The sequence below is a fragment of the Mastigoproctus giganteus genome, chromosome 8 (genome assembly GCF_048544385.1).
Source record: "Mastigoproctus giganteus isolate SK-2022 chromosome 8, ASM4854438v1, whole genome shotgun sequence".
In the NCBI taxonomy this organism is placed as follows: domain Eukaryota; kingdom Metazoa; phylum Arthropoda; class Arachnida; order Uropygi; family Thelyphonidae; genus Mastigoproctus; species Mastigoproctus giganteus.
Window position 1 is genome coordinate 100136462 of NC_143582.1, and position 25274 is coordinate 100161735.

Consider the following 25274-nt stretch of genomic DNA (forward strand, 5'->3'; position numbering starts at 1 on the left):
TGGTTCTGTAACAACACAACACAACTGTTTACAGCGAAGTATGGGAAGGTTGATGCATTGCTGTTTTGAGTATATGTGTCATTCTGGCCTGTATCATTTGCGTTTTTGTAGTTCTTGTAATTGTGGAGGCAAAATGGCTCCACACTTCCCTTTTGCTAGTCTGCCTAATACGTTTTGCTTTTGCCTGAGCCTGTTTGAAGTGAATGAGGTTTGCTGTTGTTGGAAACTTCCTGAAGATGTTCTGTGCTCTGTTCTTTTCATTTTTAGCCTCGCTGCATTCATTATTCCACCAAAGTTTTGAGCATGCTGATATTTTCTTGGATTGCTTTGGAATTGCTTGGTCCACTGCCTGTAGTATTTGGTTAGATATATATTCTGTGGCCAGATTTAAGGATGCTTGTTGGACCTGCTTTTCTTCCAATATTGCTAGTTGCTTGTGTGTATATATATATATATATATATATATATATATATATATCCCATTTTGCTTTGAAAAAATTACATTTGGCAGTTCTGTTTGTATTAATCTGGCATATCACTGGGTAATGGTCACTACCCTTCAGATTGTTATGGATAGTTCATCTAATTAGAGGGATATATGGGTGCTGAGCATAGAGAGACATCAATAGCTGAATTAAATTCTGTAGGTAAATGCATATAAGTGTGTGCACCATTATTAAGATTAATCAGATTGTGCTGATCAAGTAACTTTTCTATAATTTGTCCACGTTTTGATTTCCCCATAACTGATGGTGACTATTGAGGTTCACTAGGATGAAGTAGGGTTGAGCAAGTTGTACCACTAGTTTTGGGCCATTATAGCTGATATCTTGATTCGGAGCAAGTATAGCGAGGCTATAGTCAAGTCAAAATTAACATCGACTCTTACTGCAACTGCCTCAAGGTTTGTTTTTAATGGGAGTAGTTTGGAGGATATTTGAGTGTTGATTATCAATGCTACACCTCCATGTGCTAGATTGTTAGGGTTGTTTACAACACGATCTTGCTAATGAATTATATAATTATGGAGAAAATCAGTTATATGTGGGGTTAAGTTGGTTTCCTATAGGGAGAGAGCTATAGGATCATATTGTGTGAGGAGATCTTGGTTGTCACTTAAATTGCTGCAATATCCTCTGCAGAAATGTAAGCATTATCTGGGTTTAGTAGAACCCTTAATTTGTTTTCGAGGAGCTGAAGGTTTATTTCACTCTAGTTTCCCTTTCCCCTTCTTTGGAAAGTATGGGTTTCCCGTGTCCATATCCTCGTCAATGAATAGTTCTAATACTTGCTCATCTTGCAGTGAGCTATCTTCCAAGTCGATGGAATCTGTTTGGTTTGTATCAGAAGTAGGTACTGTTGTGCTTTTCTGTGGGGTGGCATCTGGTTGTACGGTAATCAGCGTATTTATAGGTTTATCTTTTTGCTTGCTGTTTGATTTAGTGGAACAATGGCAAATACCGGCCTTGCCCAATCAGATAGTGATTCATTTTTGTGGTATGGTTACCACTGTTTGGATTGCAATTGATATTTGTTTTTTCATTAGTTGAGCATAGGTTTGTTTATTACTATTCAGGGTTGGTATGGATTTTTTGCTCTCTTGGTAGGTAATATTGTGTTCATCAATTTTGCATTGCTGTATGCGTTTTTCAAGTTTCCAAAGGGGAGACTCTGGGAAAATGCTGGATGTGCTACTCTACAGTTTGGACAACTGGGTGTTGTAGCTGTGCAATCAATATTCGTGTGTGCAATGGCAGACATGAATACTGCGTGTCTGCACAGTATACGTGTGGCACAGCTGCCTGTGCCACATGTAGCACAGGCAGCTGCTCCTCTGCAGACTGTCTGTGAGTGCCCAGACTTCTGGCACTTGTAGCAGCATAAGGGGTTTGGAATGTATGCTCTAACACGGCAGTTAAGATAACCTGCTTTGATCGCTGTTGGTGATTTAGAGTTTTCGAAAGTTAATATTATGTTCTAAGAACTAGTATGCCGTCTTTCTTTATCATTATCCTTCTGACCTTGATGACCACTTGATCTTGTTGTTCTTGTATACCACCACCCAGAGATCGTTTTGAAGCTATTGAGCTTCATCATCAGTGGGCGGGCAGGTACCCTGGTAATACAACATGCCATCACGGTTGCAAAGTTATATCCACAATATGAGAGATGCCAACTGTTCATTCTGCACATTCATGAGGTTCCATTTGGTGATGACGCCTCTTGACGTGTTCAGGGACACGTATAGTGAAATGGTGAGAGAAGTTCCACCAAAGGTTTTAATTTTAGTAGTTGCTCAGACTATCGAGCATTGGCAACTTCAACCAGTAAGTCCCCTGAACTTAAGCGACACACTGTCTTGGGGGTACCTATTATGCTTTCTAGGCATTTCTGCGCTAAAAACTGCGAGAATTTGCTAATAGATTTGTATTAGCATTAGTAGCATGATGCAAGAAAGCAAGCTTATTCAGCATCAGCCAAAAAAAAAAAAAAAACCACAACCACTTCTCCCATTTCACCCCTCCGTTCGTTCGAAATACCTGTCCAGCTGAGCCTTAAATTTGTTTAGGCTGTCAACTTCAACAACAAGTGATGGAAGTCTATTCCACAAACCAACTGCCCGCTGGCTAAAGGCAAATTTCCGCACATCTATCCGACATCCGTCCTTCCTCAATTTGAATTTATGCCCTCTCAGGCGATTATTCTGAGCAAGAGGAAGAATCCCATTGGCACTGAGCATGCTCAAGTAATTCAAAGCCTTATACACCTCTATCAGATCACCTCGCCGATGCCTAGTCTCCAGACTCTGTAATTTGCAAAACTTAAGCCTTTCTTCGTAAGAGCAACCCTTTGTTCCATTCATTAATCTTGTTGCCCTTCTCTGTACTTGTTCCAGCAGCTCTACATCCTTCTTGAAATGAGGCCTCCAGACCTGTATACAGTACTCAAAGTGTGGCCTGACCAATGCCTTATACAAGGGAATAATCACATCCCTATCCCTGCTAGAAAAATTCCTGTATATCATTGACAAGACACCATGAGCTACTCTTGCAGCTCGTCTGCACTGCTCAGAGAACTTCATATCTGCCTGCACAATTACCCCCAGGTCCTTTTCATTCTCTACCACTGTCAGCGTAGTACCACAGTTGATACGTTGATCTGGGGTTACTGTTTCCCATATGTAGTACTTTACATTTGTCAATGTTAAACTTCATTTGCCACCTCTCAGCCCATCTGCTCAACCTTTCCAGATCCTGTTGCATCAGCATAGCATCAGTAGTGTCCTTAACAACCCTGCCAACCTTTGTATCGTCTGCAAACTTGGACATTAAGCTTGATATACCATCATCAATATCATTTATAAATACAGAAAACAATAATGGACCCAACACTGAACCCTGAGGAACTCCACTAATAACATTAGTCCACGTTGAGCAGTGTCCATTGATTACCACTCTCTGTCTTCTGCCACTCAACCATCCCTTTATCCATAGCAGCAATTTGCCTCTAATGCCACACTGCTCCAATTTGTGCAGCAGTCTTCTATGCGCAACAGTATCAAAAGCCTTTCTAAGATCCAAATATATAATATCAAAGTTATTCCCTGCATCCAGTTCTTTTGTGACTACATCATAGTATCCAATCAAATTGGTCAGACAAGACCTGCCCTTAACAAAACCATGCTGTGTCTGAGCTATAACTGAATTCTTGTCTAGATGATCCTGCAGTGCTTCTTTAACCAGTGCCTCCATTAATTTTCCTGGAACAGAAGTTAAACTAACAGGTCTATAATTACTTGTGTCAGCTTTTGATCCTCCTTTGTGAATTGTGGTCACATTTGCACATATCCAGTCTATGGGTACCTCCCCTGAGCCCAAAGAAGCTCTCATAATTATGGCTAGGGGTTTGCTTACTTCCTTTGCTGCCTCCTTTAATATAACTGGATAGATCCCATCCACCCCGGGTGCCTTTTTTCAATTCCTACTATTAGTTCACACTCTCCCTATATATATTTATATATCTTGTTCAAATTTTCAATCGTTAATAAAATACTTTTTATTCATCCACTCAAGTTCAAATACATTTTTTTAAACTTGTAGTGGATGACACTTGATGTTAATACAGTTTTTATAAATATTAATTAATTAATTTTAGTTTTATATGAGAGAAAAAAAATTCTCTTATATAAGATATTTAGCAGGATATAAATTTAGGAATAAAATTGAAATCAACAGGCAGTAGCTCAATCAGTAAAATGCAAGGATTTCAGTATTTTTCACGTGAAGGTGAAGAATGCGAGTTCAATTCTTGCGAAAATCAATAATTTTTTGATAAATTTTTGTTATTCATCCCCTCAAGTTCAAATACATTTTTTTAAACTTGTAGTGGATGACACTTGATGTTAATACAGTTTTTTTCAAATATTAATTCATTAATTAAATTTAATTAATTAATTTTAGTTTTATATGGGAGAAAAAAATTTCTCTTATATAAGATATTTAGCAGGATATAAATTTAGGAATAAATACCGTCAGTGGCGAAGCGTGTAGATCGCTGGAAAAAAATTTCTTTTTCAGATTCTTTTTTCATTCTGGGTTCTAGTCTGAGTCAAGGAGGGAACAAAATGGAAAATGAAACATGTGAATAAAAATAATTGTCCAACACCATATATAGAAAGGAAAATGGAAAATTGCAAGGAAATTCGCTTTCTATTTTGCCACTTAATATTGTGATTCCGTCATATGTCTATACATATTTATATTAATTGTAAATTTAATAAAAAGTAACTAAAATAAAATTTTTCTTTGTTGACCTAAGTAGGAATTGACTTTAAAAAAATTTTTTTTATATTACTTGTTATGTTTATCCTCAACAATTTCTCCTCCACTTTCCTCTCAGTTATTAGAAAATCATCTAGCTCACTGCCAATGTTTACTTCACCTACGACATTCCCCTTCCTGAATAACTCCTCATGTGTGAATGTAGATGCAAAATACTCGTTTAAATTGTTAGCCACCTGAGCAGGATCCTCAACTGTTGAACCATCAACATCCAGTGGACCAATCTGATTCATCCCTTTCCTTCTTGAGTTTAAATAGGTAAAGAACTCTTTTCTGTTTTTCTTTGCATCCTTTGCCAAGGATTTCTCATAATCTGCCTTTGCCTGCCTAATCTCCTTTGTGACTTGGTTACAGACCAACTTATATCTATCATAGGCTTCCACGTCACCCATTAATTTGTATGTATCCCATGCATTTTTCTTCTCTGCCATATGTCTCATTAGTTCATCTGACAACCATTTAGGCCTGAACCTTGAACAATATTTCTTGGTTGGTATATAAAGCCTGGTAGCTTCCAAGATTAGTTCCTTGAATGCTTCCCATTTTGAATTTGCTGTTGGTAACATCATCAGTTGGTCCCAGTGTATAGAACTTAAATACTGTCTCAGACCATCATAGTCGCCTTTACGAAAGCAAAAACCCTTCCCTTTACCTCTGATGGTAGTTACCTCCTTGAGTAAATCCCACTTCAGCACACTGTGATCACTGCCACCTAGTGGTTCCTTTATCTGCAGATTCTTAATGCATGAAGAATCACTACTGATAATCAGATCAAGAGTATTACTCCCTCTAGTTGCCTCCCAAACATGCTAGTGTGTGAGTGACCAACCCACAAATTCCAGTCAATATCTGGGAAATTAAAATCCCCCATTATAAGACTCTCTGATTTACTGGCCCATTCTATTTCCCTGTACAGTATCTTATTATACTCATCAGAGTCATTAGGTCTATAGCACACTCCTACTCTCAATTTTGATTTACCTATGCTTATGTCACACCAACTGACTCGACACTGCCCTGTCCATCGATGTCGACTGGCTTCACTTCCTTGGATTTTGTGTGTTTCTTAACTAATAGCATAACCCCTTCTCCCTTCCTATCCTGTCTATCCTTTCTGTAGACTTTGTACTCCTCAAATTCCAGTTCTGCATTCCTTATATCTGTGTGACACCACGTCTCTGATATCCCAACAATATCTTCCTTTGATGTTTTGAGCAATACCTCAAATTCATCAAATTTATTTACTAAACTCCTAGCATTGGTGTACATGCAAGTATACATGCACCTGTTTCTATTCTTAGCTACCCTAACACAACCCATGTGTTTACTTGTACCGCAATGACTTCCAGCAGTCTCTGAAATATCCTGCATCTTGTTTTTCAGGCTTCTACTCATTCCAATAGAAGCAGTGCAAGAATCTCTTTCACCTCTGCCAGTGGCTACTGTTAATCTATTAGCCTTTGTCTCCCCCCAAGCTAGCAGTTTTCCGACCCACCTAACACTGCCTCAATAGCATCAGCAAATATTCTTGCACCCTTTCTATTTAAGTGTATCCCATCCCTGTAGAAGCAATCTCTCCTGTTAATAAGTACAGTCCAGGCTGAAAAAAATTATAATCCTTGAGCCTTGGACAATCTTTCCAGGGCCGAATTGATCGACAAGGCTCTCATCATATACTCCCTCCTATCGTGTCTGGGCAGAATTGCAGACACTTTCAAATTCAAACCTACTTCACGGCTTTTTTTCAACAGTGACCTGTACTTGTTAAGTAATTCCGCTGGTCTCCTACTCTTAATATCATTAGTGCCAACATGTACAACTATATCACCTTTTGTGCCCTTAAAAGAGGATATCCGCTCTACAGCGTCATCAACCTTTGCCCCTGGCAGACATACCCTGGTCCTGTTCCACCTATCCTTTTTACAATGCATGTTCCCTGTTTCCCTGACAATAGAGTCACCAACAACTACTAGTTCCTGTGGGACCAACGCATTCTGCCTTGGGGGCTGCCTCTGTGTTGCAGGATGACCAAGTGCAAGCTCTGGCGTTGATGTGGGCAGTTGAGAGCTTGATGTGCCCCTCAATTTATTTCCTTCAAGGGCATCCACCCTGTCCTTCAAGGTCTCATATAGGCCCATAACAATGCTGAGTTGTTGCCTAATTTCCTTGCACTCCTTGCATCGTGCACACACAAAGACATCCCCCATGGCAGTATCATGTCCCGTACCCGATTGCTCTTGGGTTGAATCAATAATAAAGAAAGTTGTATTTCTGATTCTGGCTACACCAGTATTTTGACATTTAACTGCAACAAAATCAGTCTCTGACTGTTTTTGCCCTGGAAGGAAGAGCTTTTCCCTTCCAGGTTAATGGACCAGCCACGTGGAGGCAGGAGCAATGGCAACTTTGAGGAGTAATAAAAGAAAAACTAAGAGAAGAAAGAAAGGAGGTTTCTTTTATTTCTGATCTAGTAAAGTGTTTTTTTACTAAATTATTTGAGTGTTAATGTAAAGCAGAAAACAAGGAAATGATTTTTATTTCACCAAGAAAGAGTGCAAACTTACTGGCAAAGACACTTGATCACAAAATCGCTTGTCACCTGGAGCCCTTTCCCTGTGCTTTTCAATTTAATTTGAACATGTTAGTACAAAAATGAACTACTTATAACTGTCAATTTAATTTATTGTACTACTGGTACCCAATCAGAATTATTTTAAGCAAACAGTAATATCTCATCTTATATTTTTTGAGTGAGTGAGAACTGTTAATTTTGTAACAAAATTAAACACTATAATATCACATATAAGAAATATTGCAAATGGCAACCTGCATATAAGGTGAGGGGGGGGGGGGAGAGAAAGGAAACATTAAAACAAAATAAAAAAGTTTACAAGCAAAAGCCTGTACTTATGGTAAGCATGGCATAACAAAGTATTGCAATATGCAATAATTGGTGCTCTGCTGCAACTGCTGCCTGAAATCATACAGTCACCCCTACAGCAAATTGGACAAATATAGAAAAATACATCAAAAAGAAGAACTGTAGTGACAGATCATCAGGGAGTCTGGCACTCTGAAGACTCCAAAAACACTTGAAGATTCCTAAAAACTTAAACATGTGTTGTTTAAGTCTTCGAAAAGATTGTTTAAGGTAGAGGGAATCACTTTTGTAGAGATGGAATAAACGTTTGAACAAAGGTTGCATAGTCTTAGCATTAGTAGAGGCATATGATGCAAGAAAGAAAGCTTATACAGCATCAGCCAAAAAAAAATTTCCCATTTCGCCCATCCATTTGCTCCAAAAGTTTGTCCACTTCTTCCTTGAATTTATTTAAGGTATCAACTTCCACAATGACAAACAGAAGTTTGTTCCAGCAATCAACTACCCGCTTGCTAAAGGCAAATTTCTGCACATTTATTCGAGAACTGTCTTTCCTCAATTTCAGATTATGCCCCATCATGTTTGTAATCTGAGCAATCCCATCAGCATTGAGCCTGCTCAATCCATTCAAGACCTTATACACCTCAATAAATCACTAGGTGCCTAGTCACCAGATGCTGCAATTTGCAGAACTTAAGCCATTCTTCATAAGAGCACCCCCTTTGTTCCCCTCACCAGTCTTATTTGCCCTTCTCTGTACTCGTTCTAGCAATTCTACCTCCTTCCTAAAATTAGGCTTCCAGATCTGTATTCAGTACACAAGGTGTGGCCTGACCATTGCCTCATACAAGGTGATAATCACCTCCTTATCCCTGGTAACAGTATATCATTGACAAGCCCCCATGACCTACTCTGGCAGCCTGTCTGCACTGCTCAGAAAACTTCATATCTGACTGCACGATTACCCCCCCCCCAGGTCTCTTTCATTCTCCACTAATCTGAGCATAACACCACCCAGTTGGTACATTTCTCTGGGGTTACTGCTTATTGCCCATATGCAATATTTATGGGTAGCAGGAAGTTAATCTCCCATTTTAAGACACTGATTTACTGGCTCACTCTTTTACCTATTTCTCTGTATTCATTGTACTCATCAGAGTCAATAGGCCTATAACAAACTCCTACCCTCATTTTTGCTTTCCCTGTGCTTATGTCACACCACACTGACTCTGTCTTCCTGGTGCAGTATAACCACAGTTGTTTTCACCGGAAAAACAACTTGACTCAACATTGCTCTGTCCATCTATGTCAACTGGATGCACTTCTTTAAATTTTATGTGTTTCTTAACTAACAGCATAACTCCCCAAATTCCAATTCTCCATTCCTTATATCCATGTGAAACGTCTCTGATGTCCCAACAATATCTGCCTTTGTTGTCTTGACCAGCACTTCAAATTCATCAAATTTATTTACTATACTCTTAGAACTGGTGTGCATGCAAGTATACATGCACCTGTTCTTACTCTCAGTTACTCTAACACAGCCGATGTATTTACTTGTTTCATGACTCCCAGCAGTTCCTGAAATCCCCAGCAACTTGCTTTCCGGGCTGCTGGTCATTCCAATAGAAGCAGTGCAAGAATCAACTCCACCTCTGCCTGTGGCTACTGTTAATCTATTAGTCTGTAAATCCTCCAAAGATAGCAGTTTTCTGACCCACCTAACATTGCCAAAATATCAGCAAATATTCTTGCTCCATTTTTATTTAAGTGTATTCCATCCCTGTAGAAGCAATCTCTCCTGTTAATGATCTCTATTGTCTTTGTCAGTATCATTGGGAAAGCCATAAAAATTCAAGGGAACTGCTAAGTATTGAGTAGTGGGCAATAGGAGGACTCAGTGGGCTATGAGTAATATAAATTTTTATTTGATATTGGGCAAAGTAATGCTGGTGCACTTTAATGGGGCTGCAGAAACACATAAAAGCAAAATATCCTGAGAGCAGTTATGGTTTTAAAAAAAATGGGAAACTAATACCAAGGAAATAAGCTCAGATAAATTCTAGGGGTAGTAAACAGTACAAGAACACTTAGTCTGAACTATATGTACAGTAATGCCAAGAGTTGTCAAGAAAATGTGTGAATTCATACTCCTTGTTTGGACTAATGCCAGCAGGATGCAGAAGCTTGGTGTGATCTGTAAATAGGAGATGAGTTTCTCTCTGTTATGTATAATGCAATTAGGAAGGGCAGGCAAGAAAAAAGGTGTGGGTTGTGAATCATGATTCCCCAAATTCAGAACTTTTTAATGCCAGCAACACAGAATCTCTGTGGTGAAAGCACAACAAAAAATGAGAGTGGAGGTATGCTGCAGACAAGGGAAAGTAATAGGATATTCTGGACCTGTTCATCATCCACAAACCAGATGCTATCACAGGGCTGATAGTACAGGAATCATTAGCAAGAAGTGATGATGGAGTTCTGAGTTGGGCAATGAGCAGAAAAGTTGCAGTTATTGCAGGCAAACACATGGATTTTAATTTCAGGAAAGTGATAGTTTAAGGTAGACCGACAATTCTACAGAAATTTATCTAGGCTCTTATCATCTTGGCACAGGAAAGGCGAATGCATTAGAATTACTGTATTCCTTTAAAACGTAGTCACAGCAGCTATGAATGCTTATAAATGTTAAGTATATATATAGCAGAACAAGGATTCCAAGATGGATGAATAATCACATAGCTAGCACAAAATCACATAATAATCACAAAGCAGAATATAATTATACAGCAGGAAGGGCCTTTTTTCTTTATTTTATAAAAGCATAAACAATAAAGGTATTAGAACCTATAATACTTAGTTCTGTGCATGAGTTTGAAGCTGAGAAATTAAAAAAGATACTTAGAGACAGAAGATAAAGATACTTGTTGACATTATGACTTGAATTTCTATATATTGTGATTTCTGAATGATACATATGAAGGTAGCTTGTTCCAACAAAGCAGAACTAAAAGTGATAAATGAAGAAGAGGAAAAGTAGTTTTGTGAGTTTGGAATTCGTCAGTGGATGGATGCTCGCTGGTTGCAGCATGTGTTCAGAGTTTGAAAGAGAGTAGGGCAATTGCAGATGCTAATTCAGAAGAATGGTGTCCATGGGAAATGCATGCAGCAGAAACTGAATGTCTATGAGAGAGAGAGTGAAGAGACTTTACTTTAAGAGATGATGAACAATATTCTATGGTAGGGAAGATTTGAGATTTATAGAGTGAGTAGTTATTTAGAAGAAAAAGTAATGCCAAGAGTGAAAGAGTGAACCCAGTTTTTTAGATGCAGAAGAAGCAATATTTTATGTGTGTAGAGAGATTAGAAGTCAGGGTAATCCCTAGTAGAGGTTTATGATCTTATCTAGAAAGATGAGTGAGTGTTACTGAAGATAAGAATAGGAGCAGTATACTCCTGATTGAGGATTGAGTTAAAGAAACTTAACTAAGTTTTCTTTACCCATTGGAGAGTTACCTGGAAATTTAAACAAATTTGTAGTGGACAGTCATTCCTTTCTTCCTCTACAAAATAGCTCAACTCTGCAAAGTGTATAAGTTATTTTCAAATTGCTATTTCCCCAAGTGCATTTTGACATAATGCCCTATAACCCTTCATTGATGTTATTTAAGAAAGTCAAAAAAGCAACAGTGATCCCAGAACCTTGGGAAGTTCACTTCTCACGTTAACCTGAAGACTAACCATTCCTTCTTAATCTGAAGAGTAAACATTAATTACAATCCTCTGCCCTGCACCCATCCTGCGATCCATCTAAGGATTTTCCCCCGTGGAAGGGGAAAGGTGCTCGAGCTTATTCATAACTTCTCATGTGAGGCTGAGTGAAATGCTTTACTGAAATCCAAATAAATGTTAAAATTATTGTCTACATCCAGCTTGAGATTGTTGTTGTAGTAGGGTTTTAGGAGCATCATTGACTAAGTCCATATTGCTCCATATATACCGTCTGTTGCATGTTCTGTGGTCAGTGTTCTGTTTACTTGATGAAAAACCTGCATTTTCAAAAGAAAAACCATGCTACCCTTGCCTGAGACTGACTATCTCAGCCATGTTTTACTCATAAAAATTCCTCACATCATTAATGTTACTCAAACTCAAGTGTTTTCCACCTGGTATGGGGAGGACGACGATTCTACCAACTGTGCTACCCACGAGGGTGCCTAACCTAACCAGCTACACCAAACATATTTCCTTTATAAAACCATGTTGAGTGTCACATGATCCTTCATTGCACTTTTCATTATTGCCTCTGCAGTTTTCTCTATCACTGAAGTTAGACTGACCAGTCAACGGTTACCTGTTTCACTCTTAGAACCACCTCCTTTATGTATTGGCAGTACATAAAGGTGGTATTCCTCCAGTCCAAGGGAATATCTTTTGATTCCACTGATGCCATCATAATTAAAATTGTCCTGTAATGAGTCCTGACCCGGATCAAATTTTAACCATTTCGTTCTATTTATCTATTCTGTCCACACAGCTGAAACTTCTAGTAGGCTGTTAACAAAAGTGTTTTCTTTGATTTGTTATTTAAAATTGTAGAAATCTCTATTTGTTATTACTCAAACTGCAAGAATGTGTGATTAAGTATCGGATGCTAATATGACTTTTGAATTATTTCCTAGGAAAACAGTTGACAAACAATCCCGTCCTGATATGGCCGGGATTGTCCCAATTTAGAACTTCAAGTCCCGCTTTCCAATAATACCATCATTTGTCCCAATAAGAGAGGAAAAACTGTTAATTTATTGATTTTATGTATTTTTAATTAATTCTTATTGGAATCTTAATGGATGCATTAAAAATTAATTCTAATAACAAGAAAAAATGAGAGTCTAAAGGCATTTTGTTTGTCACTGAGTAACGAAAAAAAGAAAATGCTGTTGATAAAAAAAAAAAAAAAAAAATGGGCGCAATTTTTGTCAATTTCTGGAGGCAAATAATTTGTCTCAAATTGTAAGCGCCATATTAAGCATTCCACATTCACAGAACATCAGAAAGAGATTTCAGCGTAATGAAAACTGCTTAGCAGAAAGAGAGAAACGGTCTTTTATTAAAAAATTTAGAATCCGAACTTATGGCGAAAGAAAACTATAACATGTCCTGTTCAGAATTTAAAAACTTTTTAAAATCTTCTGGAAGGAGAAAAAATTTCTAGTAATATATAAAGTAAAAGTAGTCTTCCTCTCTATTTTCCATATAACAAATAAATACTATGATTGATTGATTGATCGATAAAAAAAATGCTATACTACACATTTCGTTTCGAGTTGTCCCGCTTACTAATTTTCAAAATATGGCCACCCTGGTGTTACTCTTGAAAATCAAAGCATTATTGCATTTTGGCTGATCCCCCCCCCTCCATATTTGTGTTTCATACACTAATTGCAGTGAATCAGCTAACATTAGTGTATACTAGCTGTTGCTTATTCACTCATTACAGTGTCTTTAAGCTCCCACATATTTTATTATTAAGAATAAAAAAATTACCATAACTGGTCAGGTAATAGGTTCATTGCATGAAATATTATAACCCAACAAATAGTTTTTTTTTTTTTTTTGAAAAATAAAAAGATGACTACATTTTATTTTTCTTCAATGTGTATTGCATATGTACAGGGGGTCTCCGGTATCACAGTTACAAGGATTTGAAAATGAAAGCCCCCCCCTCCATATTTGTGTTTTCCCTTGAGAAAATTGACCACACACTTGAATATTTTTTGTAGTAGTAGTAGTGGCATGTGATGCAAGAAAGCAAATGTATGAGCTTATGCAGCATCAGCCAAAAAAAAAAAAAAATAATAATCACACCATTCCCTCCAAATGCCTGTCCAGTTCCTCCTTAAATTTATTCAACCTATCAACTTCCACAACGACAGATGGAAGTTTGTTCCAGCAATTAACCACCCGCTGGCTAAAGGCAAATTTCCGCACATCTATTCTACACTGTCGTTTCTTAATTTGAATTTATGCCCCCTTAGGTTCGTAATCTGAACAAGTGGAAGGATCCCATCAGAATTCAGCGTGCTCAACCCATTCAAGGCCTTATATACCTCAATCAGATCACCGTGCAGGTGCCTAGTCTCCAGCCACTGCAATTTGCAGAACTTAAGCCTCTCTTGGTAAGAAGGATCCCTTCATTCCCCTCACCAATCTTGTTGCCCTTCTCTGTACACACTCAAATAAATCTACATCCTTCCTAAAATGAGGCCTCCAGACCTGTACGCAGTACTCAAGGCGTGGCCTGACCATTGCCTTATACAGGGAGATAATCACCTCCTTTTCCCTGCTAGCAAAATTCCTATATATCATTGACAAAACCGCATGACCTGCCCTGGCAGCCTGTCTGCATTGCTCAGAAAACTTCATATCTGCCTGCACAATTACTCCCAGGTCTTTTTCATTTTCATTTGTGAGAGCAATCTTTTTCATGATTGTGCAGCAAATGCTAAGCATGAAGTTAAAGACATAACTAAATGCTACGACGCAATTTTATCTTAAAAAATGCGACAAAAATAAAAGAAAAATCCGAATAACTCTGGATTCATTCTTTATTCATACAACTGAAAAACAGTGTAACTTCAATTTCAGTAAACTTTACTTAACCTTAAATTGTGTAACATATTATAATAAAAAATGTCTAATAAAATAATTTCCTCATTTTTCAGTTCCTTCATCCATTTTTTACGATGTATAGGGTGGCCACTGAAAGACTAAAGGGTTTGAAAAAGTCATAACTTGTTCATTTTTAATCTTTTTTATTTTCTTTTTTTACAGGTTATAGAGCATCCCTTGGAGATTAAAATGTAGCCAAAGGAAAGTTAACAAATGATGGGATACTTCCACTTGTTCAGATTACGAACCTAAGGGGGCATAAATTCAAATTAAGAAAGGACAGATGTAGAATAGATGTGCGGAAATTTGGCTTTAGCCAGCGGGTGGTTAATTACTGGAACAAACTTCCATCTGTCGTTGTGGAAGTTGATAGATTGAATAAATTTGAGGAGGAACTGGACAGGCATTTGGAGGGAATGGTGTGGTTTTTTTTTTTTTTGGCTGATGCTGCATAAGCTCATACACTTGCTTTCTTGCATCACATGCCACCACTACTACTAAGGCGAGAGAACAATCAAAGACACAAACTTGTAGGATAACACATGCAGGTGAGGTAAGAGATACATTGAGCTCGCGTGTAAACATGTCAAACTTCAAATGTGTCAGAGCTGTATTTCCCATTTAGTTGTATTGATCGGAGACTCTGTATGCTTACATACGTAGCTTAATTATTACTGTAATATATACCTACTGATATTTCAAGTTCACCGACTTTTTTTTTTTTTTTTTTTTGTAAATTTAAAGAAAAGCAAATCAGTAACGATGAACATGGCACACGAAAAAGAGAAGATTCTGAAAATTTATTTAGGTTTTTTATACGATTGAAAAGGAAGGGTAAACACATCTCACCATAACATAAAAACCCACAGAATTCCGTCTATCGCTATTATTGCAAATGCACTAAGATCGAGTTTGCTACCCGTATATAATTACACTGCGCTAACATAAAAAGCCCAATAAACCGGGAACTGCAAATTGTTTTTATTGTTTTATGGTAGTGAACTCCAGAAATGTGCTCCTCCGCTCACGCTATCCCGTTCGCGAATTTTCTGTTCAAACAAAAAATCTTGTGAATACAGCGAATGATAACAGTATTGCCAACCAATACAGTTACAGCAAATGGGAAATATAGCTATCAGACATTTGACATTTTGTCAATTTTATGAACTTGTATGTATTGCTACGCATGTCTGTTCGTTCAGCTTGGTGCCAGGTTTTGCGTTCACCTGGTGTTAGTCGCAGACAAAATCGCACATGAGCCAACGCGAAAAGCGCGTTATGGTCACTTGTTCCCTAATATATCAATTGCATTGGAGCAAATTCGTGTTGCGAAAATTCACATTATAGCAGAACTAACTGTTTAATTAATCTATATATTTCACATCAGCATCTTCATTGCAATATTGGCATGTGAGATCACACAATCTGTCTGAGCTAGTTGATTGTTTTGGAGTATAGTAGGGTGCTATACGTGGATTTGCATGATGACTCGTCAGTGTATGTAATTTAACCTGATTAATATTTATCAGTTTTTCTGCACATTTTTTTTTTTTTTTTATGAAAACCCCAAATAAGAGGTATTAGAATCTATAGTACTTAGTACCGTGCTTGGGTGGAGGTTCAGAAGACAAAAGGAGATATTTGTTGACATTAGACTTGAACTTCTGTAGACCGTAATTTTCAGGAAAGACATATGAAGGAAGGTTGTTCCAGAAAACGGCAGTTGAATGAATAAATGAGGAAGATGAAAAGTTGGTTCTGCGAGTTTGAAATTGGACAGTAAATGGATGTTGGCTGGTGGCGGCACGTGTTCGGACTATTTTGAAAGAGAGAGCTGGAAGTATAGAAGCCAATTCAGAAGAACAGTGCCCAAGGAAGTATCTGTAGAAAAAAGCATGCAGCAGAAACAGTACATCTATGAGACAGCGAGTGGAGAGACTGTTAGAGATGAGTCATTAATTAACCTAACTGCCCTCTTCTGAATAGAATCTAGAAACCTGAGAGAGGTTTTTGGGGAACTGCTCCAGATGTGGGAACAATATTCCATGGTAGGGCGGATTTGTGATTTGTACAGAGTGAACAGCTGTTTGGAAGAAAAGTAACGCCAAGAGCGAAAGAGAAAGCCAAGTTTTTTAGATGCAGAGGAAGCAATATTTGTAATGTGCTTGTGCCAAGAGAGATTAGTAGTCAGGGTAATCCCCAAAAGAGAGAGATCAACTTGCCTAGAAATTGGAGTGTCACCAAAGATAAGCATAGGAGCAGAAGAATCCTTTTTGTGAGATATAAAACAAGACTGAGTTTTAGAAGAATTGAAATCAACTAAGCTGCCTTTGCCCCACTGGAGAATTACCTGGAGATTGGCATTTAAGGAATTGGTAGTGCATATTCTAGAAGTTGAAGCTGATTGAGCAGGGCAAGGTTTCTCAAACTGGAAAGTGGAATGCAATCTGCTGTCATCAGCAAAACTATGGATAGGATTTCCGGTGAGTGGAAGAAGGTCATTAATATACAAGAGGAAAAGAATGGGGGAAAGGACTGAACCTTGGGTGGGGGGGTTACTGGCATTAGTGGAGACGTTAGGAGACAGAGCTATCTACCATCACCCTCAGTGAGTGGTCAGAGAGAAAACTGGATAACCAATTACAAAAAAAAGTTGGCAAAGCATAAGATGAAGCTTGTTTTGAAGAGTTTTATACCAAAATGATCGAAAGCCTTTGAGATGTCCAAAGCAACTGCTTGTGTATCATTGAACTTTTGCATTGAATTCGTCCATAAATGGATAACATAAGCCAGAATATCACCAGTGGATTACACTGACTGAATCCATATTTGGATATCGTTGAACAGACGGAAGGTTTCTAGGTAGTTTAAGAGTTGGCAGTTAATTGATTTCTCCATTACTTTAGAAAGAGTAGAAGTAATTGGAATGGGACGATAATTGGATGGGAGGGATTTGTCACCCTTTTTAGAAACTGGCTGGATATGAGCAAATTTCAAAGTGACAACAGAAGCATCTGGTTTTGACAGAGGTGGGAGCACGGATGGGCAAACGTTAAGGCCTATAGCTTTGGCAAGAGACCAGAATGCTCAGCTACTGTTAGGGCAAGAAGAAAGTTTTCTACTCTTAGCCTGTTCAAAATCTAGTTTGGACTGGTTAATAACTGCTTTACAATTGTTGCTAGCATTGGTGTAGGCAGAAAATGAAACTGAAGAATTGTAAACAAGCCAATTACGATATGCAACATTCTTCTCCTGAACAGCCTTAGCACATTTATTGGAAAACCAAGGTTTAGATAAAGGACGAGATTTTAAAGTGGAGTGTGGGATAAAGGATTCCATTCCTACAAGAATAATTTCACTGATACGATGTGAGCAAACGTTTACATCAGAAAGTTTGCAACAGTAGTCCGGCCAAGGAAAACAAGAAAAGAAATATTCCAGGTCATCCCATTTTGCATTCTTGTAATGCCAAACTACACGAGATTGGGAATAGTCATGAGATAAAGGCTCCATTAGAACAGAGACAATCACCAAGTTGTGATCTGAGGTGCCAAAAGGACCACTCACTTTGAACGTGTACTTAGAAAGAAGGGTTGTTTGTGAGAAAAATATCAAGCTTGTTGGCTGTGTGGTTAGCATTGTCCGGTATTCTTGTAGGCAAGTGAACAATCTGTACAAGGTAGTAATTGCAAAAGCCTCAGCATCTCGACCAGTTGGGTCGGTGTGACTAGAAAATGGAAGTCAGCTGGAGTTGTGAACGTTAAAATCACCAAGGAAAATTACCTCACTGTTAGGAAAGTTGGACTGGAGAAAGTCAAGTTGCAAAGAGAGGAAGTCAAAGAGCTCCATGAGTAGTGGAGTTGGGAGAACGGTAGAGACAACAGATGAATTTGACAGAATGAGATAAGAGAGATTTTAAGCCAGAGAAGATCAAAAAGAGGAGATTCCAAATTACCAAGTCTCTGACAGGGAATATCAGAACAGACATATGCACAAGTACCATCTTTGAGGCGAAAGGAATCATACAGCGAATAATTTGGGCAACTCAGATGAGCAGTAGTTGAATCAACCGATAACTAAGATTCTCTCAGAAAAAGTACATGGGGTTTGGAGACTGCAAGTGAAAATGGACATCGTTGAGATTAGAATTCAGACCACGTATATTTGAAATGAACTAGGAAGTGTTCGGGAGGTTTAGATCTTTTCACAGATAAGTCTGCTCTATTAGTTTGACAATTCATGGTGTATTCAATAGTAAGAAAAGGTGGGGGAGGGACATGCTGCAGGAAGTAATGAAATTTTTGAATATGGCGTACACATTATAAGAATATCGCAGGCTGGCAGCTAGTTTGTACACTGGACCGAACCTATTGGTAACTCTCTAGAAGGCTTCCGGATCACCAGTGTGTAATCTTGCTACCTCTACTCTACCAGATAGTGACTGGAGGGAGTCCGAGTAGTGTGTATGCGGGGGGGCTTTGTTGAGGCCACGTTATATCAAGAATCTGGGTTTATTCTTACCACGTGTACGCCATATCCAAAAATTTCATTACTTTATACATCATGTCCCACCTACTTTTTCTTACCATTGAATACACCATGAATTGTCAAACTAATAGAGTAAGCTTATCTACGAAAAGATCTAAACCTCCCAAACTCTTCCTAATTCATTTCACAAATATACATGGTCTCAATTCTAATCTCAACGATGTCCATTTCCACATATAAACGATGTCCATTTAGCAGACTTGCAGTCTACTAAACCCCATGTACTTTTTCTGACAGAATCTCAGTTATCAGTTGATTCAATTACTGCTCATCTCAGTTGCCCAAATTATTCATTCTGTGATTCCTTTTGCCTCAAAGGTGGTACTTGTGCATATGTCCGTTCCAATATTCCCTGTCAGAGACTTGGTAATTTGGAATCTCCTCTTTTCGATCTCCTCTGGCTTAAAATCTCTCTACCTCATTGTATCCAATTCATCTGTTGTCTCTACAATTCTTTGACTTCCTCTCTCTGCAACTTGACTTTCTCCAGTCCAACTTTCCTAACAGTGAGGTGATTTTCCTTGGTGATTTTAATGTTCACAACTCCAGCTGGCTTCCGTTTTCTAGTCACACCGACTCAGCTGGTCGAGATGCTGAGGCTTTTGCAATTACTAATGATCTTGCACAGATTGTTCATTTTCCTACAAGAATACCGGACAATCCTAACCATACAGCCAACACGCTTGATCTTTTTCTCACAAACAACACTTCTAAGTACACGGTTGAAGTGAGAGGTCCCTTAGGCACTTTAGATCACAACTTGGTGATTTTCTCTTCTCCATGGAGCCTTTATCTCATGACTATTCCCAACCTCATATTGTTTGGCATTACAAGAATGCAAAATGGGATGGCCTGCGAGATTTCCTTTCCTTGGTCGGATTACTGTTTCAAAACTTCTGATGTCAACATTTGTTCAGATCATGTCAGTGAAATTATTCTTGCAGGAATGGAGTCCTTTATCTAAACCTTGATTTTCCAATAAATGTGTTAAGGCTGTTCAAGAGAAGAATGTTGCATAGCGTAATTGGCTTGTTTCTAATTCTTCAGTTTCATTTTCTGCCTACACCAAAGTTCGCAACAATTGTAAAGCTGTTATTAATCAGTCCAAACCTAGAGTTTGAACAGGCTAAAAGTAGAAAACTTACTTCTTGCCCTATTGGCAGCCAAGCATTCTGGTCTCTTGCCAGATCTATTGGCCGCAACTTTTGCCCATCTCTGCTCCCACCTCTGTCCAAACCAGACGGTTCTGTTGTCACTTCGGCCAAGGATAAAGCTGACATGGCAGCATCCCATTTTTCTTCCAACTCGCATATTAATGATCTTGGTAAAACACCTCTCAGCATTCCCAACACACTCCATTCAATGCCCCCTGTGGTCTTCCGTCAAAAGGATGTCAGAAGGATTTTGACGAATCTTGATGCTAGGAAAGCTCCAGGTCTTGATGGTATTTCTCTAATTGTTCTCAAAACCTGTGCTCCTGAACTTACTCCTGTTCTTTGCCGCCTTTTTTCACTCTCATCCAATTATCGTCCCATTGCAATTACTTCTACTCTTTCTAAAATAATGGAGAAATCAATTAACTCTTAAACTGCCTAGAAACGTTCCGTCTGATTAACGATCGCCAGTATGGATTCTGTCAGTGTCGATCGACTGGTGATATTCTGGCTTATGTTACCCATTTATGGACTAATTCAATGGAAAAGTTTGGTGAAACACAAGCAGTTGTTCTTGACATCTCAAAGGCTTTCGATCATGTTTGGTATAAAGGTCTTCAAAACAAGCTTCCATTTTATGGTTTGCCAACTGTTTTTTTTTTTTGTAATTGGTTATCCAGTTTTCTCTCTTATCGCTCACTGAGAGTGATGGTAGATGGCTCTCTGTCTTCTAACTTCTTCACTAATGCAGGTGTTCCCCAAGGTTCAGTTCTTTCCTCCACTCTTTTTCCTCTTGTATATTAATGACCTTCTTCCATTGACTGAAATCCTATCCATAGTTTTGCCGATGATAGCACATTGCATTCCACTTTCCATTTTGAGAAACCTTGCCCTGCTCAATCTGCTACCAATTACTTAAATGCGGATCTTCGGGTAATTCTCCAGTGGGGCAGAGACAACTTAGTTGATTTCAATTCTTCTAAAACTCAGTCTTGTCTTGTATCTCACAAAAAGGATTCTTCTGCTTCTATGCTTATCTTTGGTGACACTCTGATTTCTAGGCAAAACGATATCTCTTTTGGGATTATCCTGATCTCTCTTGGCACAAGCAGATTACAAATATTGCTGCTTCTGCATCTAAAAAACTTGGTTTTCTCTTTTTCTCTCGGCATTACTTTTCTTCCAAACAACTGCTCACTCTGTATAAATCAGAAATCTGATCTGCCATGGAATATTGTTCCCACATCTGGCGTGGTGCCCCCAAAACCTCTCTCAGGCTTCTTGATTCCGTTCAGAAGAGGGTAGTTAGGTTAATTAATGATTCATCTCTAACAGAGTCTCTTCACTTGCTGTCTCATCGATGTACTGTTTCTGTTGCATGCCTCTTCTACAGATACTTCCCTGGGCACTGTTCTTCTGAATTGGCTTCTATAATTCCCGCTCTCTCTTTCAAAATAGTCCGAACATCGTTTTAAAGCTGTTTCCCCGAAATGTAAGGAAGATTGGATCTCGCCATGTCCATCATAAGATGGACATGGAAGAGATGGGGAATGGCTGATCAGAACTTAGCTCTGGAGTCTAAACATGTGTTCCACCACTTCAAGCCTCCAATAAGCAAAGTGATGGTATTGCACCGGTTGATGAGAGTCATCTACCACCTAGATGACTGTTGCCTGGTAACACAGAGGGGCGACATTCCTCCGTATGGTGTGGGTGCCACTTGTAGACTCCTGCCTACGTTGGTTCACACCTAGGTGGTCGCCCACAGTGTGCTTGTGCTTGGGGGTTCTACCCAGGATTACTAACATTCCCACCATCGTGAAGGTGCAAGCAGAGAATTTGGGTGTCACAGACCATCCAGACTTTGCCGAAATTGGGTTTACTTCACTTAAGTGTCACCCGAATATCAGTTCAATCAGCATTTTAGACTCCCAGATAGCAAGTACAGCTTGTCTGGCATATCTGAGAGAATGTCTGTGACAACCTCAAGGACCATAAAAAAGTTTAATTATTTTAAGCTTAAAATTATGAAGTTTAATATTTTTTTCTTAGTCAAGGAGGTTATTTCAAAAATAATTAATGCTTTCCTTCCTTTTTTTGGCTTTATGGGGTGATGTTAAAATGTAAATTGTGTTCCCTGGCCGGTTTGTGGGATGGAAAGCTGAGAATTTCCAGGGTGGGAATATTGTGTACTTCTGTCTGGGACTGGCTAACTGTAGTCTGCAAAAACTTTTATGAAGTTTCCTGGTCAGTGAATAGAATTGAAACCAGATCCTCCAGATGCATATGGTGCAGTGAAGCTGTTATGCTGCTGAGGGTGAAATGTCTTTAGGACAATCTAGAACTGACTGCTGATAGTATAAATAAATTAGTTACTACTACTGGCTCAAAAGTCAGAGATTTCAATTATTCTTATTCACTCTAGCAAGGAGGTGAACATTAAAATTTTTCTAATGGAAGTTGTGCATAGCATTTAAATGGCAGCTACTTCACTATTTCATTATTTCTAGTTCATTATTTTTAGGTCTCTTAAAGGGTTTGCTTGAAGATAAGAGCAGAACCACAAATTATGTTGGCAATTAATTTAACTATTTATTTAATTTTTTATGTGTGTTATATAAAATATACATTACATCATAAATTTTACAAAAATTTGTGTTTTGTATTTAAGTTATGATAATTTTTTACCTTCAAGAACTTCATATTTACTTGCAGCTAGAGCAAGAGCAGCTATGGATGCACCATACAGCAATTCCAGGTCTCTTGTATCAGCAAAAATGAAGCATAGTACGTGTGTTATGCGCTCTTCGTGTTTGTACCGTAGACTAAAGGAAGTAGAGGCGGAAGAAAAAAGAAGACAGAAGGGTGCACTGGAAGGCCATCACAGCCGTCAGTCCAGTCGGGATAGTACTCATGGGCGTCACAGCCGACAAAGCAGTAAGGATGGCACTCATGCTCGACAAGGAAGTAAAGACAGCACTCACATTCGACAAGGAAGTAAAGACAGCACTCACGTTCGACAAGGAAGTAAAGACAGCACTCACCAAACATCTCTAGATGGGTTTGAAAATTCAGATAAAAGCATTGCTATTTATGGAACACTTCCAAAGAAAGGAAGCCGTCGTAAAGCTATTTCAGGTACAGGCTCAATGCGGATCAAAGATGATAATCAAATTTACAAAGACTTTTTAGATAGGCAGCGCCAAAGCACCAAATCCTGTGCTGGAAATACTGAAGCTGTTCAAAAAGTAAGCCCAACAAAAACACACCCTATTAGAAGTCAAGTATCAGATACAGTTGAAAAATCTCATAAGATACAAAATGCAAATGTGAGTAGTGCAAAGACTAATACTCTTAAGAAACATGAGAAGCTTGAGTCTGAGTTGAGTGATTATTCAAGTGAATGGGAACCCTTAAGACAAACTACCCTATGTCGCACTTACTCTGGTCCTTCAAACTTTTTAAAATGTGAAGAATTTTCATCCTACAGCAACTTGCTGCTTCGGGATGGAACTGAACAGGCATATGCCAATCAGTCAAACAGAAAACAGCACAAAATTAAGAGGAAACTCATGGGAAGTTTCATGAAAAGAAAAAATAGAAGTTTACCTGATCTCAGAGAAGGACAGGATCTTTCAGATCACCTAGAACGTTCCTTTGATGATACAGTTCTTCATCAAATACCTGTTTCTCCTACAATTTCCATGAGAAAACTAAAAACAAAGGATGAGCAATCAAAGTTACCCCAAGTAAGCAGAGGATTTCATCAGCCACATCATGCATTTGTTAGCAGGGATTCTTATCACCGACCTCTCCTGATGAAAGTAAATCCACCACATATTCAGACATCTACATCTCCTTCCCCAAAAGCTAAATCTCTTTTTCCTCAACTTGCAAATGATATTACAGATACATCAAGACAGCTTCATTTGCCATTTAAGCCTCATGAATCTATAGAACATGTATTACCAACTTCAATACAACCATCCATAATTTTATCTCAGTTCCCAGAGTTGCCTTCTTACAGCTGTGAAACCATGAATAAAAACAAAGAAGTTGAATTATTACCAACTACACCTGTGCCAGACATTCATGCTCATGTGTCGGATGACTTGCCCCCAGCTTCAAATGATTTTCTGGCAGAGATTCAAGCCAAGCGGCAGCAGATATTGAATGCTTCGACTAATGTTAAGAAAAATGCTTCCTCTTCTACTAATGTAATTCCAAATATCAGAGCAGGAACAACTTGGTTGCAGGAACTTCAGTCAAAACAACTGCAAATTCTTCAAAAGAAAACTAACCAAAGTTCTCAGGTATTAGAACAATACCAGACAGAAGAAAATGTGACAGGTAAGGCCACTTACACTTTGGTGTTAAATATGTTCAGTTATTGATTTTTCTCTATTAAGTGAAAACGTTAATTTTAAAAATATTGTAGTTGATCTACTTGTTAATATATTGTAATACTCATTTTTTGTGTGCCCTGATGATACCTTTTCTGTGACAAATTACCCATATGATGGGTCATATCCACATAATCTTTGTGTAGTTAAGAACATCACCTTATAAAGAAGCATCTGTATTTTGCAACAGCTCTCATTTTACTATATAAGATCAGCATAAAGAATTTAAACTTAGGGAAAAAAAAAGCATTACTTGAGGAAAATAGTAGGGATTACCCCTTCAATAACATTAATACTGAATGTTTACATGATAAAATGTAACCATTCAGTTACATTGTATGTTATTTTGTCTGTGTTTCCAGACAACAGGATTTAAACTGTATGATAGTACAGTGGTCCTAGTTCTCATAGCAGACAGACTTCCTTTGCAACAAGTTGCCAGTATTGCACTATTTTGAAATGATTTGCCATGCCAAAGGTTAATTGGAATTGGTGATTTGTTTAAAAGATAAGACATTGCTAAGTCAAGTTATTACCGAACTATCTGGTCTCCTCTTCAGATAGAAGATCATCAAACAGTTGTAAAGATGCTGTATGATGTGAACTGAAATGCAGTATATGAAATCAAAGTTGTCATATAGCCAAAGTTATCTTTGTTTTATGTTTGTCAGTAGCTATCTGATGAGGGACCAATTAGCAGTATCTCATCTTTTAAACAAATGGCCAATTAACCTGGAGGGGGGGGGCATCTGTTGGAAAGTAATGCAACACTAGG

General features: G+C 38.3%; 1 protein-coding gene across 1 annotated transcript in view; it reads left to right on the top strand.

The window, feature by feature from the left end:
• Positions 1 to 25274, top strand: part of ec (ubiquitin specific peptidase echinus) — a 378892-nt gene that overhangs the window by 315920 nt on the left and 37698 nt on the right. Inside the window, exon 15 of the mRNA XM_090378841.1 lies at positions 22812 to 24446. Within this exon, the coding sequence (XP_090234967.1) occupies positions 22812 to 24446 (1635 nt within the window). The remainder of the gene's footprint in view (positions 1 to 22811; positions 24447 to 25274) is intronic.